Here is an 18,029-nt window from a genome sequence, read left to right on the forward strand (position 1 = left end):
AATCAACTTTCCCAAATCCCAACTTCAGCCTTCACAGAATCTACAATGCATTGGAGCTGTTCTGGACACTGTCCCTTGGTTGGCTATAAGGTTGTATATGTTACTGCATTTATTAATAAACAACGCCTGCATCTTGTACATTATCTGCAGTCTGTTCGTTGTTTTCTGCTTGCTGTTTATTGCAGACTACGTTGGATTTTCTTTCTCCCTTTTGTGCACTGTCCAACTCAGAGCATTCCTCCCACAACAATGTCTGGAAGCTCTTCTTCAACTCTGTCATACAGTGTCTTCCCGTTCTTCCATCTCAGCGAGACACATGATGGTACTCCTAGGTCACATAGCCTCCACAGTACACGCGACTCCTTTTGCCAGACTTAACCTCAGAATTCCTCAGTGGACCCTGGCATCTCAATGGACGCAGGTTTGCGATCCACTTTCTCAACACATAAGTCACTCCTTCATTGAAGCAGTCTCTCCGTTGGTGGATGCTCTCTTCCAATCATTCCAGAGGCTTGCTTTTTCAAATGCCCCCCCATCAGGTCCTCACGACAGATTCTTCGACCTATGCTTGGGGCACTCATCTCGATGGTCTCCGTACTCAAGGCCTCTGGACCAGTACGGATTGTCAGTGTCATATCAATCTGTTGGAACTCAGAGCGATCCTCAAAGCTCTCAACACTTTTCAACATCTTCACGACCAAGTAGTCCTCATTCGGACGGACAACCAAGTCGCCATGTATTATGTCAAGAAACAAGGAGGGACGGGATATTCTTCCCTTTGTCAAGAAGCTCTGAAGGTTTGGGACTGGGCAATCCGCCACAACACCTTCCTCAAAGCTGTCTACATTCAAGGAGTGAAGAACTGCTTGGCGGACAACTTGAGTCATCTTCTGCAACCTCATGAATGGACACTCCATTCCCTGCCTCTTCATCACATTCTTTCACAGTGGGGAACACCTCAGATAGATCTCTTTGCAGCTTCCCATAAGTACAAACTGCATCAGTTCTGCTCCAGGATATACTCACATCGCCTCGAGGCAGATGCTTTTCTTCTGGAATGGACGAATCTCTTCCTATATGCTTTCCCTCCATTTTCTCTCATTATCTTCATACTCTTGGCTGTAAACATGCTTTGGCCTTCTATTTGGAACGCCCCAAACCACACGGAACTGCTCCTCAACTTTGTCTCCTTCGATCCAAATAAGTTGGGACATCCTATTTCTAAGTGTACCATCTCCAACTGGATGGCTGCTTGTATCTCATTCTGCTATGCCCAGGCTGGATTACTCCTACACAGTAGAGTCACAGTTCATAAAGTTAGAGCAATGGCAGCTTCAATAGCTTTCCTCAGATTTACTCCTATTGAGGAAATTTGCAAGGCTGCTACTTGGTCCTCGGTTCATACCTTCACTTCTCACTATTGTCTGGATACCTTCTCCAGATGGGATGGACAGTTTGGCCAAACAGTATTAAAAAAATTATTCTCCTAAATTGCCAACACTCCCACCATCCCATTCTGGTTAGCTTGGAGGTCACCCATATGTGAGAATAGGCTGCCTGCTTGTCCTGGGATAAAGCACAGTTACTTACCGTAACAGGTGTTATCCAGAGACAGCAGGCAGCTATTCTCACAACCCACCACCTCCCCTGGTTGGCTTCTCTGCTAGCTATCTGAACTGAGGAAACACGCCCTACGCTGGGCGGGAAGGCACTTGCGCATGCGTGGTGCAGTCGACTCGAAACTTCTGGTTTCTTCAAGCAAGTCTGCTTGTGATGCTTCCGCATCCGGGCTCCGTCGGTGACATCACCCATATGTGAGAATAGCTGCCTGCTGTCCCTGGATAACACCTGTTACGGTAAGTAACTGTGCTATCTGCACCTTGAAGCAGAAGGCAAAGGTGGAAGAGTAGGAGTAGAAATACAAGCAGCCACAAAAGCAGCATTCTCCCTGGCGAGCTGAAATAGTTCTTCACTATACACAATTGTTTGTGTGTGTGTGTGTTTCCCCCACAACCAAGCTGAGAGTTTCAAAGAAGCAAAGCACTTTAAGGCTTGTATAATGACAGGGTCAAGGTACAACGATCTCTGATGAGAGAGAATACCATCACCTGGGTGTAGCACAGTTAGGGACTTTTGTGATCCAACACTGCATTGGAAGGCTAAGTCAGAAAACAGATGAATAGTCCCAATTTAAAAGGAAAATTAAAATGAAGTTGAGAAAAAATCCTAGAAGCTTTCCAAACTGACTGAACATACTGGCAGCACAGAGCTTTTATACAGTTCTTGAGTTTAAGTATTCTCAATCTCCATCTTCTAGTAGGCATGCATAACGCAGAACCAAAGAAAAAAAAACCTACTTATTCACAGGGGTGGATAGCTGAATATTAAAAGGTAGCAAGATCTCATGCTAGGTACTTGAGACCTGAATTGGCCACTGTTAAGAGCAAGATACTGGGCTAGATGGATCTTGGTTTAACGCAGTATGCCATTTCTTAGGTTTCCACTGAGAAATGTAGTTTTAGAACCAACATCTATCATCCATCTCTCCACATCCAAAGAGCCTATAACACAAACAACAAAGGCAATCATTGGCTCTCTGCTTCCTGCTTGATTTCATTGCCTTTAATGGCAGCATTTTACAAACACAATACACCACCACTGTTAGAGCTCAGTATGAAAAGGAATAAAACTTTTAGAACAAGAAAGTTGAGAACAGAAATACTAGCCACCTGCTCTCTGGAAGTGCATCACTCTTTTGTGAGTATGCAGGATTACAGGCTACAGTAAAATCTGATAAGTTCTGAACTTTACCAAAAAAATAAGGTCTGCATATATGTTCAAGAAAACTCATTACAAAGCAGTCCCAAAAGACTTATCTATCTTGGAGACACCCCAGAATCTAAAAAAAGGTTTTGTATTAAACAAAACCAACTTCTATCACTACTTCAACAGTACACGTTACAAGATTAAAATGTCGTTGCTACAAGTACATTAAATAAGAACTTAAAGACGTGCCACGAAGCGTCACACACATGTATTGAAAGAAAAGGTATGTTTCTTTCCACTTAAGGATATTCATTCAGTCCACTGCCTTCTGAGCTTTATTCTGTAGAATCATCTCCTTCTTCCTCTACAGTCTGGCCTTCCCCTTCCGTCTCCACAGTCTGGCCTTCATCACCTTCCTCAGCTGTAAAGGGCTCTTCCATTCCCTGATCTATTTGGTTTTCAGCAGCCTCATCACCGAGTTTGCTTTCATCCGCCCCTTCTGCCCCCTCTTCAGCAATTCCACCCTCTCCTTCATTATCACCTTTCTCATCTGGGTCATCAATAAAAGGGTTCTCACCCTGCAAGATATAGAAAAAAAGGCATGGACTTTCAAACAATTCCACAGAAGAGGATTTTGGCATTTGTCTGCTTAAGAAAACTTATTAATGCACGCCAGCACATTTAATAATCAGATTTCTTCTTGGACAGCAAACAGTCAGCCACACAAAGAGTACTAGGATGGACTGTTCTCGCAGAGCCCACTCTTCAGCTATGAGTAAGGACTCCTCTTGTGTAGTCATAGCTCCTCCTCCTCAGTCTAGTCCCAACCTTAGATGAAAGGAACTGTGTGGCTGAATAACAAGTTTCCTTATTGGATAAGACATAAGCTCATGTGGATGTTATCACTTTAAAAAAAACCCAGTCCATATAAATTCTCTGACAAAGAAATCAAAGTCAGTAGGTAATCACTGCTCATCTCCTTAGTGCAGTAAAAACTGACTGTTCATTTTGTTTCTCAGAATCGCACCTTCACTATCAATACTGATGAATTTTCTGCTTCACCAGATGACCTATCTTCTTGAACAATTTCCTGCACTTTTGTTTAATTTTTTTCAACCTGCCACAGCACTTAGACATTTGGGGTGGGGGGGGGGAGGTGCATGGGCCTATTACATTTTAACATACTAACCACTCTTATATTAAGCACTTAGCTTGAGAGTCATCCATAGGTGTGACTGATTTAATTTTGGAAAAAGTACAGTTGCTTGCCAGATCAAGGAGAAGATTCAAAACTCAAACACCCAAAGGGGAATATAAATCAATCACTCCTAGTACAGTCCCCAGATATAACCCGAGAAAGATGGATAGCACTAACACCGTAGTGCTAGCTACCTTTCTCGGGTTATAGCTGGGGACTGTACTAGGCGAGATCAAGGAGACGAGCAATGATTTCCTTCTGACTTTTCCATTTCACCGTGACTATATACAACTTCCCTTGGTTCATGCCTTGCACGTTTCACATTCAATACACAAGACATTTTTACAGTTTCTCATTTCATATGCAGTTACGTCATCAGTCAGAGGACCCAAGGACATTCCAAAAAGTTTACAGCATTTCCTTAATATCTGATCTGAGGGGCTCATCTTTCAACACTATATTGTAATTTGTTTCATTGTAATTATCCTTCAAATTTTTGTTCAAGATGTGGAAGTAGACTGCTAGCTTTGAGAATTTTGGGGGAAGATGCATAAATATTATCATATTACTCCCCTATTTAGAACTTTTCACTGGTTGTTGGTGTGTTTCTGTATTTAAGATCTTGACTTTGGTCCATAGAGCCTACTATGAGTGAAACCCTTCATATCTCCCTATACTCCTGCGAGGACTCTTGGAATTTTAGATTAGTGATACTACATTTTTCCAAGGCTTAGTGGGAATCAACCCAATCCAGCACTTTTTTTTTTTTGGCTCCATAAGAATAGCCACATTTTTATAAGCTGTATTATTTTTGTAGAGTATGGAGAAATTAGGTCCTTATCTACTAACTTTTGGCTACAGTACAAGTGGGCGGTGCAGTCCCTATTACAATCAGTCTTTATGAATAGTCAAGCAGAAATCAACAAGGCTGAACCAGAACATACAACTCCACACTCATATCGAGCAGACCAAGGAACAGTCCCAAATTGGACCAGGGGACACTGTTGGATAAGCCTCAGTTCACCAGTTAAACCAGCTGAACCAAATGCCGCTGCTCTTTCAACTTCTTCAAAACAACTAGCAACAACCAAATCCTGCAGAAAAAAACCCTGTACTCTTTGTGAAAATACCAAACAAAATGACTGGGCAGGGTCTTATGCGTGGCTGATTCTAACCTGCCTGTCCATGGAGAACAGTGGATGCAGTTGAGGAAGAATGATTTGGTCTTGAATGTTAAAATTTAATGCTGGAGCTAATACTGTTATGTACATTGACTTATTGCAGCAAACCAAATCCCAGGACAGTTGTGTGGGAATGTGTAAAAAAATATGTGCAGATCCTCTTTCCCGTAGGAGCTGATAAACATAAGGTACAAAGCTTCTTGTGCTGCAAGTTCTCTTCCGAAATCTACACAATGGCACCTAAAGAGAGCTAACTGAGAAGGTGGTTGCTGTACTGAGGATCCTTACCTTGAGATAGTTTTCCAGTTTCTTACTGATCATTTTGTTATTGAGGATACTCTTGGCAACTATCAGTGAGGACTTCTTAGACTGTTCCATCATAGCCTAGAAAAAAAGGAAACACCGAAAGGCACGTTTTAAAGATAAATGTAAATTAAGCAACCAATAGAAACAAAAAAAGCATGAGCTTAAGTTACATTCAGGTACAGTAGGTGTTTCCTTATAGAAACATGATGGCAGATAAAGGCCAAATGGCCCATCCAGTCTGTCCTTCCACATCATCCACTCCCTAAGAGATCCCATATGCCTGTCCTACGTTATCTTAAATTCAGAAACAGTCTTCATCTCCACCAGAGACGTCAATGCATCTACCACCCTTTCTGTAAAGGAGTATTTTCTTACATTACTCCTGAGCCCTTCACCTCTTAACTTCATCCTATGCCCTCTCCTTCCGGAGTTCCTTCATTTGAAAAAGACTCTCTTCCTGTACATTAACGTAACGGAGATATTTAAATGTCTCATCGTATCCCCTTTCTCGTCTTTCTTCCAAAGTATACATATTAAATTTTCTAAGTCTGTCCCATACAAAGGCCACTAACCAATTTTGTAGCAGCCCTCTGGACCAACTCCATCCTATTTTTATCTTTTTGAAAGTTATCTCCAAAATTACACACAGTATTCCAAATGGGGCTTCATCAGAGATCACTTCCCTTTTCCTATTGGCCATTCCTCTTGGATGAGGAGAATCTACGGGATCCCAGTCAACACAGATTCACCAAGGGTAGGTCCTGCCAATCCAATCTCATCAGCTTCTTTGACTGGGTAACAAAACAACTAGACTTGGGAGAATTCATGGACGTCGTATACCTAGACTTCAGCAAAGCTTTCGATAGTGTCCCACATCGCAGGCTGTTGAGCAAGATGAAATCAATGTGGCTGGGAGAAACACTAACTACATGGGTCAATGACTGGCTGAGTGGCAGACTTCAGAGGGTGGTAGTTAACGGTACCCTCTCTAAAACATCGGAGGTGACCAGTGGAGTACCGCAGGGCTCAGTCTTGGGCCCGCTCCTTTTCAACATATTCATAGGGGACCTAACTCAGGGGTTTCAAGGTAAGATAACGTTATTCGCTGATGACGCAAAACTATGCAAAATAGTGAGAGACGGAAATTCACCCGATAGTATGATACAGGACCTACATTTGTTGGAGCTTTGGTCCTCGACCTGGCAGCTGTGCTTCAACGCTAAGAAATGCAAGATCATGCAGCTTGGCAGCAGAAATCCGTGCAGAACTTACACCTTGAATGGTGAGACCTTAGCTAGAACTTCAACAGAACGAGACTTGGGAGTGATCATCAGTGCAGACATGAAAACTGCTGATCATGTGGAGAAAACTTCATCTAAGGCAAGACAGTTGTTAAGCTGCATCCGCAGGAGTTTCGTCAGCCGGAAGCCTGAAGTCATAATGCCATTATACAGAACCATGGTGAGACCTCATTTGGAATACTGTGTGCAATTCTGGAGGCCACACTACCGAAAAAATGTGCTGAGAGTAGAGTCGTTGCAACGGATGGCCACCAGGATGGTCTCGGGGCTCAAGGATCTATCGTACGAGGAAAGGCTGAAAAATTTGCGGCTGTACTCACTCGATGATCAAGACGTTTAAGTATATTACCGGCCGTATCGAGATGGAAGAAGAGATTCTCTTTCTCAAAAGACCCTCAGCCACAAGAGGGCATCCGCTCAAACTCAGGGGCGGGAAATTTCATGGCGACACCAGGAAATATTTCTTCACCGAGAGAGTGGTTAATCCTTGGAATGAGCTCCCGGTGCAGGTGATCGAGGCAAACAGCGTGCAAGAATTTAAGAGCAAATTGGATGCCCATGTGGGATCCCTTAGAGGGTTAAGCCAAGGGAACCTGTCACCAGGAGTGGGATCCCTAGGATAGTAGACTTGGGGGTGGGTCAGTAGAGAGGTCAGACCTGATGGGCTATGGCCCTTATCTGCCATCATCTTCTATGTTTCTATATGCACCCAAACATCTTCCTGGCTTTGGCCATCGCTTTTTCTACCTGTTTTGACACAATCACCCCCACGACCTGCTCTTCTGTGCACAAGAGTGCGCCTGATGTTGCAAGGAGCAGTAGTGGGAGAAGCAGGATTTGAATACTAGCATCCTTGATTCTCAGCCCACTAACTACTTTTCTCTTACTGCCTTTCTCTTTACACTGAACACCAGCTGCTCCCCGAGATACATACCCTGCGGCTGTGGTTATGTTCCATGGACCTGATGTGTTGCTGCAGAATCCCATGCTGCATGGGGATGAAGAGATCACAAGCAGTACAATGAGCTGCTTCTACTTTCCTCACAAAATGTTCCATAGGGATATCTGGAGGGAGAAAACAATATAATTCACAAATTAGCTTTGGCATAAATGTAACGAAAGATTAGGTTCTTACCTCTGCTAATCTTTTTGTAAATACACACTTTATTCCAGGACCAGTGGATTATTTCCCTCCTCCTACCAGGGACTGTAGGAAGCCTCAAAACTTTACTCTGATTGGAAATTTTAAGTATAAGGAAAAAAATGGCATTTTGAAGTGATTTGTATTTGTTAGAAATTTAATAATAAAAGTAAATGCAGACAGGTTTATATACTTTTTCCAATCCAAGTTTTCTAGGCTAGTTGGAAATTATCAACCTTGCTTAATGGCAGAGATAGTGTGAAGCTTTGAGGTTTTGTTCTCCTCTATTATGATAGCTAAGGGGGATGCGGACCATAGATGCAAATATGTTATTCACGGTTTTTAGAAAACATTGTCGTTTTGATTATTGAAACCGCGAATTACTTGGAGCAGGCAAGCAGTGATTCCAAGAGAATTTACGGCTAATAGCAGGCAGGGCTCTGGTCTTTGACCGAAGGGCCGCCACGTTAGCGGACTGCTGGGCACGATGGACCACTGGTCTGACCCAGCAGCAGCAATTCTTATGTTCTTTTTTTTTTTCCAATTCTTTATTATTTTCAAAACTTACAATAAGTGTAACAATAAATACATTTTTTACTTCACTACCACACTTAATATTCTATTAATTATCTATTTCAGAATTAATCCCTCCATTCCTCCTAAAACAATCACCATGTCTGACATAAAATTTCTATCTTGACCCTCAATTCAATATATCTAAATTTATTATCCTACTAGTGTTTAAGCCCGTTACATTAACGGGTGCTAGAATATATGCCTGTCTGTCTTTCTTTCTGTCTCTCTCCCTGCTCGCTGTATTTCTGTGTGTCTGTCTTTCGTTCTAGTGCGCTGCCTGCCTTTCTGTCTCTTCATGGCCCCCTTCTGTCTCCCCTCCCCCAAAGCAAACCAAAATTGCTCCCAGGCCCCCTTTCCCTCTCCGTCCCCTCCACTTCCCTGTGCAACAGCAGCAGCATTTCCCTCCCACCCTTCCCTGTGCATCAGCAGCATTTCCTGCCCTTTCCTGTGCAGCAGCAGCATTCCCCCCCCCACACACACATACTTCCCTGTGCAACAGAAGCATTTCCTACCCTTCCCTGTGCAGCATCAGCATTTCCTACCCTTCCCTGTGGAGAAGCAGCATTTTCTGGCCTTCCCTGTACAGAAGCAGCATTTCCCCCCACACTTCCCTGTGCAGCAGCAGCAGCATTTCCCATCCTTACCTGTGCAGAAGCAGCATTTCCCGGCTTTCCCTGTGCAGCAGCAGCATTTCCTCCCTACACACATACTTCCCTGTGCAGCAGCAGCATTTCCCACCCTTCCCTGTGCAGCAGCAGCAGCAGCATTTCCCACCCTTCCCCTGTGCAGAAGCAGCATTTCCCGCAGCCTCCTTCCCAGCCGCCGCGTTGAAATTCACAGAAAAGCGCTGGGCCGCGCTACCGCTGTCTTCGGCGTTTTCTATCCACTGCGGCCAACCCTAGTGGAAACGAAGTAGTCAGAGAGGGCTGGCCGCAGTGGACAGAAGACGGCGAGGCCAGCGGTAACGTGGTATAGCGCTTATCTATGAATTAAACGTGGAGGCTGTGAAGGGGGCTGCGGGAAGGTTTTGGCGGTGAGTGAGCCGGCGAGGTTTTGGCTGTGAGTGGGGGCAGGAGGGGGGGAGTCGCCAGCTGTGCTGTGGCGCATGCGTCTCAAGCCGCCGCCAAGGACGGACACAGCACACATCAGGTCTCCACATCCTCCTAAGTGCGCATGCACGCTTAGAGGATTATTATTATAGATCAGACACCCAACCTCCCCCCTCCTGGATGTGCATGTTTATAGGGGGAAACAATGATTAGATGTTACAATATTTTGCTAATGGCTCCCAAGTCTCCTGAAATTTCTTAAAATTCCCTTTCTGAATGGCTAAAGTTCTTTCCATTTTATACATATGACACAATGAATTCCACCAAAAACTATAGTTAAGCCTCTTCCAATTCTTCCAATTGCTCGTAATTTGTTGTACGGTGACTCCTGTCATTGTTAATAAAAGCCTGTTGTTCTTAGATGATATTTGACTTTTAGCTCTCATTGATATGCCAAGTAACAGTATCATAGGATAATGTCACAGGATTTTCCAACAAACAATTTGTTTGGTCCCATATTGATTTCCAAAAAGCCAAAATAAATGGACAATAAATGATCTAAAGTCCCTACTTGGAGATGACAATGCCAACATTTATTTGACTTAGAGCTATCTAACTTTTGTAACCGAACAGGGGTAAACAAATGCTTCAAGATAACGCAAATAGAATCAATGAAGTAAAGGAAGAAGTGCTGAATTTAAACAGACAAATGGAAGTTTCTAATCAGAGAATGTCGCTATTAGAGAACAAAATGGAGCAGATGGAACTCAACGCGAAGCAATGCAAAAATAATTCTTATGTTCTTATTAAAGTTCTTTTTCTGTTAATTGTACCAAAGTTTATCGTTTACCATTCACTCTGAAAATCGCTGCTTCCAAGCTTTCTCCAACAAAATCGCTGTTTCCCAGTGTGCACTGAAAAAAATGCTGCTTCCCAGCATCTATAGAGACAAAGGCTTCTTCCCAGCATGCATGGAGAAAATTGCTGGGAATCGCTGCTTGCCTGCTATTTGCCCTAAATTCTCTTTGAATCGTTGGTAATCGCTGCTTGCCTGCTCCAAGCCATGAAATCACTGCTTGCCTGCTCCAAGTAATTCGCAGTTTCAATAATAAAAACAACGATGTTTTCTAAAAACCGTGAATAACATATAGAAAGTTATTCGTGGTTTTTCCATATTCGCGCCTATGGTCTGCCTGCATCCCCCGCGAATACGGAGGACTGCAGCCCATGGTCTCAAACTAACAAGTATCACTGCAAAAGCTGGGTTTAATCAAAGGAAACTTATTTTAGCTATCCCCGCGAATACGGAGGACTGCAGCCCATGGTCTCAAACTAACAAGTATCACTGCAAAAGCTGGGTTTAATCAAAGGAAACTTATTTTAGCTATCATAATAGAGGAGAACAATACCTCAAAGCTTGACACCATCTCTGCCATTAAGCAAGGTCGGTAATTTCCAACTGGCCTAGAAAACTTGGCTTGGAAAAAGTATATAAACCTGAATGCATTTACTTTTATTGTTAAATTCCTAACAAATACAAATCACTTCAAATTGCCATTTTTTTCCTTATACTTAAAATTTCCAATTAACTCAATTTATTGGTTTCAAATCACTTTCACATTTAGCAAGTTTAAAGAGAAAGTGGAATACAAAGCTCAGAATGTGTCGTCATAATATTCTGAAACAGTATTGTCACCTTGTAAGTGTATTATCCCAGGATAAGCAGGCAGCATATTCTCACTGATAGGTGACATCACCAATGGAGTCCTGGTACAGACCACTTTAAGTGCATTGACACTTTTTTTTTTTTTAATTCTTTATTCATTTTAAAACTTTCATCAAGTGTACAAAAATTTATAATAAATAAAATAAATCTAAGCACTTGTGCATCTTATCATTATATCTTATAATTAAAAATATAACCCTCCCCCTCCCACCCTCGAATCCCTCTACTTATTTTATTTTCATATAATGGAAACCCACCCCCCACCCAACCCTAAATCTTACATAATTAATAGAAAATTATTAGAAAAATGGCATCAATCATGACAAAAGGACGTTAATGGCTCCCAAATTTTAATAAAATTTTTATAATTTCCATTCTGTACCGCTATTTTATTGCATTGCCACTTTAAGAACTTTAGAAAGTTTGCAATGGCTCACACCGTGCATGCGCAAGTGCCTTCCCGCCCGACGTAGGCACACAGTTCCTTAGTTTCTGCGGAGCTAAGAAGTCGCGTTTTAACAGCTGTTGAAAATTTTTTCATGGCCTTCCCGCTCAAGCGGTTTTTTTTTTCTTACTTTTTAGTCAGTTTCTTCTTTTCTTTTATTGTTAGTTTAAAAAATAAAATCTAAACATTTACAGTTTTATTTTTTCTTTCACCGTCGTCGGTTTGGCTTGGTGGGGCCTTATGGATCGCCATATTGTTTTCTCCCCACTTCATGGCTCTTTTTCAGTGCAGGTTTTTCCTGCTCAATTTTCCTCAACGTGGTTGTTTTGTTGGGGAACTTGCCATCACCGACATCCTTCTGTGATTTTAGCAATGTCGGGACCTCGGCCGTGCCGATTTCTTATTCCCTTGCTTTTTTCCTCTTCAGCGCATTTTCATGTGGATTCTTCAGAAGCAGTTTCCCGTTGGCGCCGCCAGGAATCCGGCACCAGCCGACGTCGGTAATACAGTGCCCAGCGTACTTCCTGCACCGCTCTTCCAGCCTGTACCGACTTTGACGGGCCCGATCCTCTCTTGGTAAGTTGGTGCAACTTTCTTCCTTGGGCTTCAGGTCATTGTAGCAGTGAGTCTAATCCTGCCGACCTTGGTCATTGTAGCAGTGAGTCAAGTCCTGCCAACCTCCTTCAGCCCCATCTCTGCCTCTGCTTCGATGTTGATGAGTGCCTTGATACCGGCATGCTCATCTTGGAAGCATGGAGCGACACCAATGGTACCGGTTCATGGACCAAGGGTACCGGTGTTTTTTCTTTCTCACTCTGCTTCGATATTGATGAGGACCTCGATACGGGCATACTCATCTTAGAAGCGTGGAGAGACACCGATGGTACCGGTTCATAGATCTAGGGTACCGGTGTTTTTTCTTTCCTGCTAACCATTATTTCTGCACACCGGTGGTACTGGCGATGCAGCCAGCGGTACCGGTGTTTTCCTCTTAGCAGATTTCCTTTGTCGATGTCGAGACTTCTTGTGTCGTCATCGCCTTGTTCAACTGTGTTTCCAGTTGTTCGGGTCATCAGCCATGTTGACACCATCTCTTCTGGTGCTCATCCGGTTAAGTTTTTGATACCGGTAGCATTTTCACAGGAGTCTCCTCTGATTACAATGACTCCTATAATGTGATGCCGGTCTTCTTTGCAGCTATTGGTATCGGTGTTGATCCGGTATGGGAAGGCTTTGCAGTCATTAAGCTGTATTCTGCCTTCGACATCGACTCCCTGACTGTACAGTTTGGGATTGACTTTCTGAGAGGGTAGGGGTGTTTTTTCGAACAACACCCTATATCTTTCTGACGAGGTTTCTCTTTCCCTTTCGTGGGGTTGAGAAATATATTTTTTACAGACCCCTTGGGGAACTGTCTGTACCTTGCATTCCTTTGGAAGTTCACTCACTAAGGATTTTCTTTTCTTTGATTTGTAGTTATCTACTCAAGGTTTGTTTGCTTCCTTTCCATGATATTTACGGGAACTAAAAGCAATACCGCATGTGTCCTTGAATCCCTACTGGTGAAGTTCATTCTACCGGCTAGTGTGTAGGCCTCTGTCTTTCTGGGCAGAGTGGACAAGGCTAGGGACAGGTTAGTCAAATAGCCTTACTAGATTCCTATATTGCCTGAATGATTTTCATTGGTATACTTTTATTCACATTGCAGTACCTGTTCTTGAGTATCTGCTTTTATCATCACTCACCAGGACAGGTTAATGAATACGTTTGATTTAGGGAATGCTTTTTGGTGTTCCCAGGACCATGCTGGGACATGTTTCCTCCTCAGTCGTCTCTTCAAGGAACCAGGTGAAACTTTCTAGTCACGTCTCAGTAGTAGTAGTCTTCACCTTCATCTCCATCTTTTTCTCAATGGAGATTTATGTTTGTTTTTTCCTGTCTTTCTCAATCAGAGGCTGTTTTTTTCAGTTCTTCATGTACTACTAAGAGCCTTTGCTCTCTTGAGTTTTCTTCCTATGGCAGGTTTTTTTTATACACTTTATGTTTTCATCCTGCTCTCAGAGGTGTGAATCATTGGTCCTTTCCAGTTAGAACTATTCATACATCCAGCCTCTGCAAAATCTTGTCCTGTTTAGCTGAACTCATAGGGTGACAAGCTAAGACTATCTTCAATAGAAAGGAAGGTATCATTTGCAGTGAAACACCAGTCTTTGTAAACCTGAGGAAAGGCTCTCTGCAAGAAAGATTCCGACATTCGCCTCACTGAGACTGGCCATCAGAAATACCATCTTGACTGTATAGTCCAAAAAGGATGCGCAATGCAGAGGCTTATACAGGGACTGAGGCTCATCAGAACGATATTAAGGTCCCACAATGGGATAGGCCAATGCAATAGAGGATGCAATCTGAGTGCCCCATTCAAGAACCATTTGACAACTGGATGAGACGCCAGCAACTGCTTACCTCCCCAAGCACAAAAGAACAAGAGGCCTACCACCTGTACTTTGAGAGATGTAACCACTAGACCTTTTTCAAGTCCAGCTTGCAAAAATGCCAGGATCACCGGAATTGATTCTTGATAAGGTGTTCTACCTATTCATTGGCACACCACAGCTGGAAAGCCTTCCAGGTCTTTGCGTAAGATGCAAATATTAAAGGCTTCTTTGATCTATGGAGAGTTGCAATGACTACCTCTGAGTAACCCTTATGAGTTAGGGCTGTGCCCTCAAGAGCCATGCTGTAAGACCAAAGCGCTCTAGATTCTCCATGGGAACTGGGGCCCTGACTGAAGAACCCCAGATAAACTAGCAGTTTGAGACACTTGCCTCTTTGCAGTTGTACCAAATTCGCATACCAAGGCTGACAAGGCCAGTCTAGAGCTATCAGGCTCATGACTCTAAGGCTGATCCCACCTACCATGGCTCACAATGGGAACATGGAGTAGACTCTCTGTGGACTAATGCTGAACCAGGGTGTCTAGCCCTGCACGTCCTAGTTCGGCTCTTCGACTGTAGAAGCAAGTCAACTTCACATTCTTGGCTGAGGCCATGAGATCCATTTCCAGTCTTCTGCACAATGAGGCTGAATGCTCTCTAGGACAGGGACCACTCTCCTGGATCCAGAATCTGCTGGCTGAGAAAATTGGCCTGGACATTCTCTACTCCTGCCACTTGGGTTGCTGAGAGCATCTGTAAGTGAGCTTCCGACACTTGAACAACATCTGTGCCTCCAAACACAATAGGGTGCATCCCTGTCTGTTCACATAAGCCACCACGGTGGCATTGTTGGAGAATACTGACCGTCTTTTCTATCAGGACAGTCTCAAAAAAGGATGCATCTTGTAGAGGCTCATATAGGGACTGAGGCTCGTCAGAACGATATAAAGGTCTCGCGATGGAAAAGGTCAACGCAATGGAGGATGCAATCTGAGTGCCCCTTTATGAGTTAGTAAAATGTTCAGAACTTTAGGAAACTGCTGAAAAGACATCTGTTCTGTGAAATGAAATACTAGGGTCTGAGTTTGGCGGAGGGAGAAGGAGTGATGACTCTTGAGTGCTGGTCACAGAGGCGTTCGATAGTCTGGTTTGTTTTATTTGGTTTAATGATGTCTGTTATTGAGGCATCTTGTATGACTTATGGAATTTTATATTTTGATGTAAGTGTGGGTTTGGCCTTAAATGATATTCGTCATTGTTCATGTTATAGGTAATTTGATTTGCTATGTAAGTATGTAATTTGTTATAGTGTGTCCTTGAAGTGTTTTGTACGATAAATGTAAATGTTTTATTTTGTATGTTAATATGTAACTCGCCCTGGATAAGGACGGGTGAGAAATAAACAAACAAGGCTTTCAACACCAAATGGCTCTTTGTTCCAAACGAGTTATGGACCACTTGCTTTCCGATGGTGTCCATTCATCCTGGAGTGGGCAACCATAGCAGTGGGCGCTCCAGCCGCCCAGGCTAGTGTTGGTCATGAGTGTCACCCATGAGGTGATTCTGAGGGGCATGCCCTTCAACAAGGCATCCCCCTGGAGCCACTAACTTAAGCTATTCCTTGCCTTATATGACCAGGGGAGCTGAATCTGTAGAGAATGCTGTTACGGGGAGCACCTTGAGAGAATCCTGGAGTGGACACACATGCGTTCTCGCCCGGGAATGACTTCTAGAGTGGCCATTGAGCCCAGCCTGAAGGTAATGCCAGGTTATAGGCATCAATAATGTTGAGATCTCTGATATGCTTTCTGAGCTTCTGTTTGCATGGCTTGGGAAGGAAGACATGGTCTCTTGCTTTGTAGAAGCGAACTCCCAGTTATTCCAAACACTAAGTCAGCTGTAGTTGACTCTTCCTGAAGTTGACTATCCAACCAAGTTCCTGGAGATTCACCACCTGCTGCACTGTGTGCTTGCCTTCCTATATGCACCCTCCTGCAAAGGTAAGCTGCTACCACCACCATCACCTTGATAAAGGTGTGCAGAGCTGTGGCCAATCCCAAAGGCAGTGCCACAAACAGGAAGTATCTCTGAAAAACATGGAATTTCAGATATTTTCTGTGATCGGGAAAAATGGGAATGTGAAGATATGTCGCCATTAAAGCCAGTGAGGCTAGGAATTCCCCTGGAGCCACCGCTGCAGCAAAGAACATATCTTCTCAGTTCACTTTTCAGAAGGAAAAACTGAAGATGGAGCTATTCTCTACTGGTAAAGGGGAGGAATTGAAAGGTATGAGTGACATCCTTCTGCAAAGTTTGCAACCAAAGGACAATAGAATCAGTACAGAATCCAATGCTTTTGCAACAGAATTTGTGATTAGATGCAGTAGTCCTGGGAGGCTGAGGAGGACCCTCAGCACAGAAACAGAGCAAATGACAACAGATAAAAACTTCACAGCCTCATCTAGTCTGTCCATCCATACAAACTATTCAGACCTCAGTATAAAGCCTAGTCAGAGTATCCCTTCTTTCACCTGTGGTAAGATCCTGATCTTTAAAGATCTGCTGGATTGCTGCATTAATATCCTCAACTGCCTTACGACGCTCGTCGGTCTTCTTAATTTTATTGGTAACATATTCCTGCACAGAACCAACACACAATGTAAGAAAGAGAACAACCAAACTGTAGTAAATTAAGAACTGTTTAAGCAGAAGGATCTGCATTTTCACACAGACATCAAAGCTATAACGAGCTGGTAAACACTGTAGTCGCATACCACTTATCACAATCAACAGTTCCTAAAGATTAAGTCTCAGTTTTCAGCTACCAGACACATTGACCAAGGTGATGAAACTAAATCAAGTTGTACACAAAAATATCCTAGGTTGCAGAGGATTAACACTGTAAATCTGCTGTTGCAAATTTTCACCTTGCCTCAGACTAATCAGTTAGACCTGGGGGGTGGGGAAAGGGTACTTTATCTTACTGCCTTCCATCAGATTATTCTTTCAGCTTCTAGACCAGGGGTGTCAAACTCAATCACATAAGGGGCAGAAATCTAACACAGGCTAAGTCGCAGGCTGAATTTTTTTATTAAGATACTTAGGGGTCCTTTTATTGAAGTACGCTAACCAATTTAGCGAGCTCTAAATGGGCACCTCAATAAAAAGGACCCCTTAGTCTTAGTAGAAGTATAGGGTTACAACCTCAACAATCTCACACTGGCTCTGTGATGTAAACAAAATAAATAAAAAAAGACTTTTCCTCTCTCTTTTAGGTCTAGTTCACGCTTGCTGTTTAACACCAGCTCTGGCAGGATACACATTTAAAATCTGACATATTGTAATCACTAAACAGAAGATAAAATTATTTTCTCTACCTTTTGTATGGTCATTATTCAAATCATGTTGGTCCCAGGCTCTGGTTGTCTTCTGATAACTTGTTTGCCAGGGTCTCCAGCCCATTTATCATTTTCTTCTTTCTCCGTGCTAACTGTTCATCTTCCATCTCTGTCCTCCCATTCCGTTTCCCTTCCCTCCCCCGGAGCTCTGGCATCTTTCCTTTTTTCATCTCCATCCCCGCAGCTGTAGCGATGGACCCCACCATCCCCAGATCCACCATCTCTCCTTTTCTCAACTACTCTTTCATCCAGCATATCTCCCTCCTTTCCCACCATCCCAGGGTCCACCATCTCTCCGTTTCTCTTCCCAACTACCCACCTATCCAGTATCTCTATCCCCCCATACCATCCCTTGTGTCCAACTTCTCTCCCTTTCTATTCCTTCCCTCCCTTCATCCCATTGTCCACCATCTCTCCCTCTCCTCTGTTTTAGACCCATTATTTATTCTCCTCCCCCCACCCTCAGTCCGGCATATTCACGTCTCTTTGGACCCCTCCTTCCCCCCC

General features: G+C 43.4%; 1 protein-coding gene across 3 annotated transcripts in view; it reads right to left on the reverse strand.

Annotated features, from left to right (window-relative positions):
- Positions 1-2,600: 2,600 nt before the first annotated feature.
- LOC117350699 (A-kinase anchor protein 8-like) overlaps positions 2,601-18,029 on the reverse strand; it is a 72,885-nt gene continuing 57,456 nt past the window's right edge. For all 3 annotated transcript variants that reach the window (XM_033925198.1, XM_033925197.1, XM_033925199.1), the window contains exons 10-13: positions 16,656-16,761; positions 7,687-7,817; positions 5,434-5,529; positions 2,601-3,344 (exon numbers count right to left, since the gene is read on the reverse strand). In XM_033925198.1, coding sequence (XP_033781089.1) covers positions 3,102-3,344; positions 5,434-5,529; positions 7,687-7,817; positions 16,656-16,761 — 576 coding nt within the window. In that variant the 3' untranslated portion in view covers positions 2,601-3,101. The remainder of the gene's footprint in view (positions 3,345-5,433; positions 5,530-7,686; positions 7,818-16,655; positions 16,762-18,029) is intronic.

The sequence above is a fragment of the Geotrypetes seraphini genome, chromosome 16 (assembly GCF_902459505.1).
Source record: "Geotrypetes seraphini chromosome 16, aGeoSer1.1, whole genome shotgun sequence".
NCBI lineage: Eukaryota > Metazoa > Chordata > Amphibia > Gymnophiona > Dermophiidae > Geotrypetes > Geotrypetes seraphini.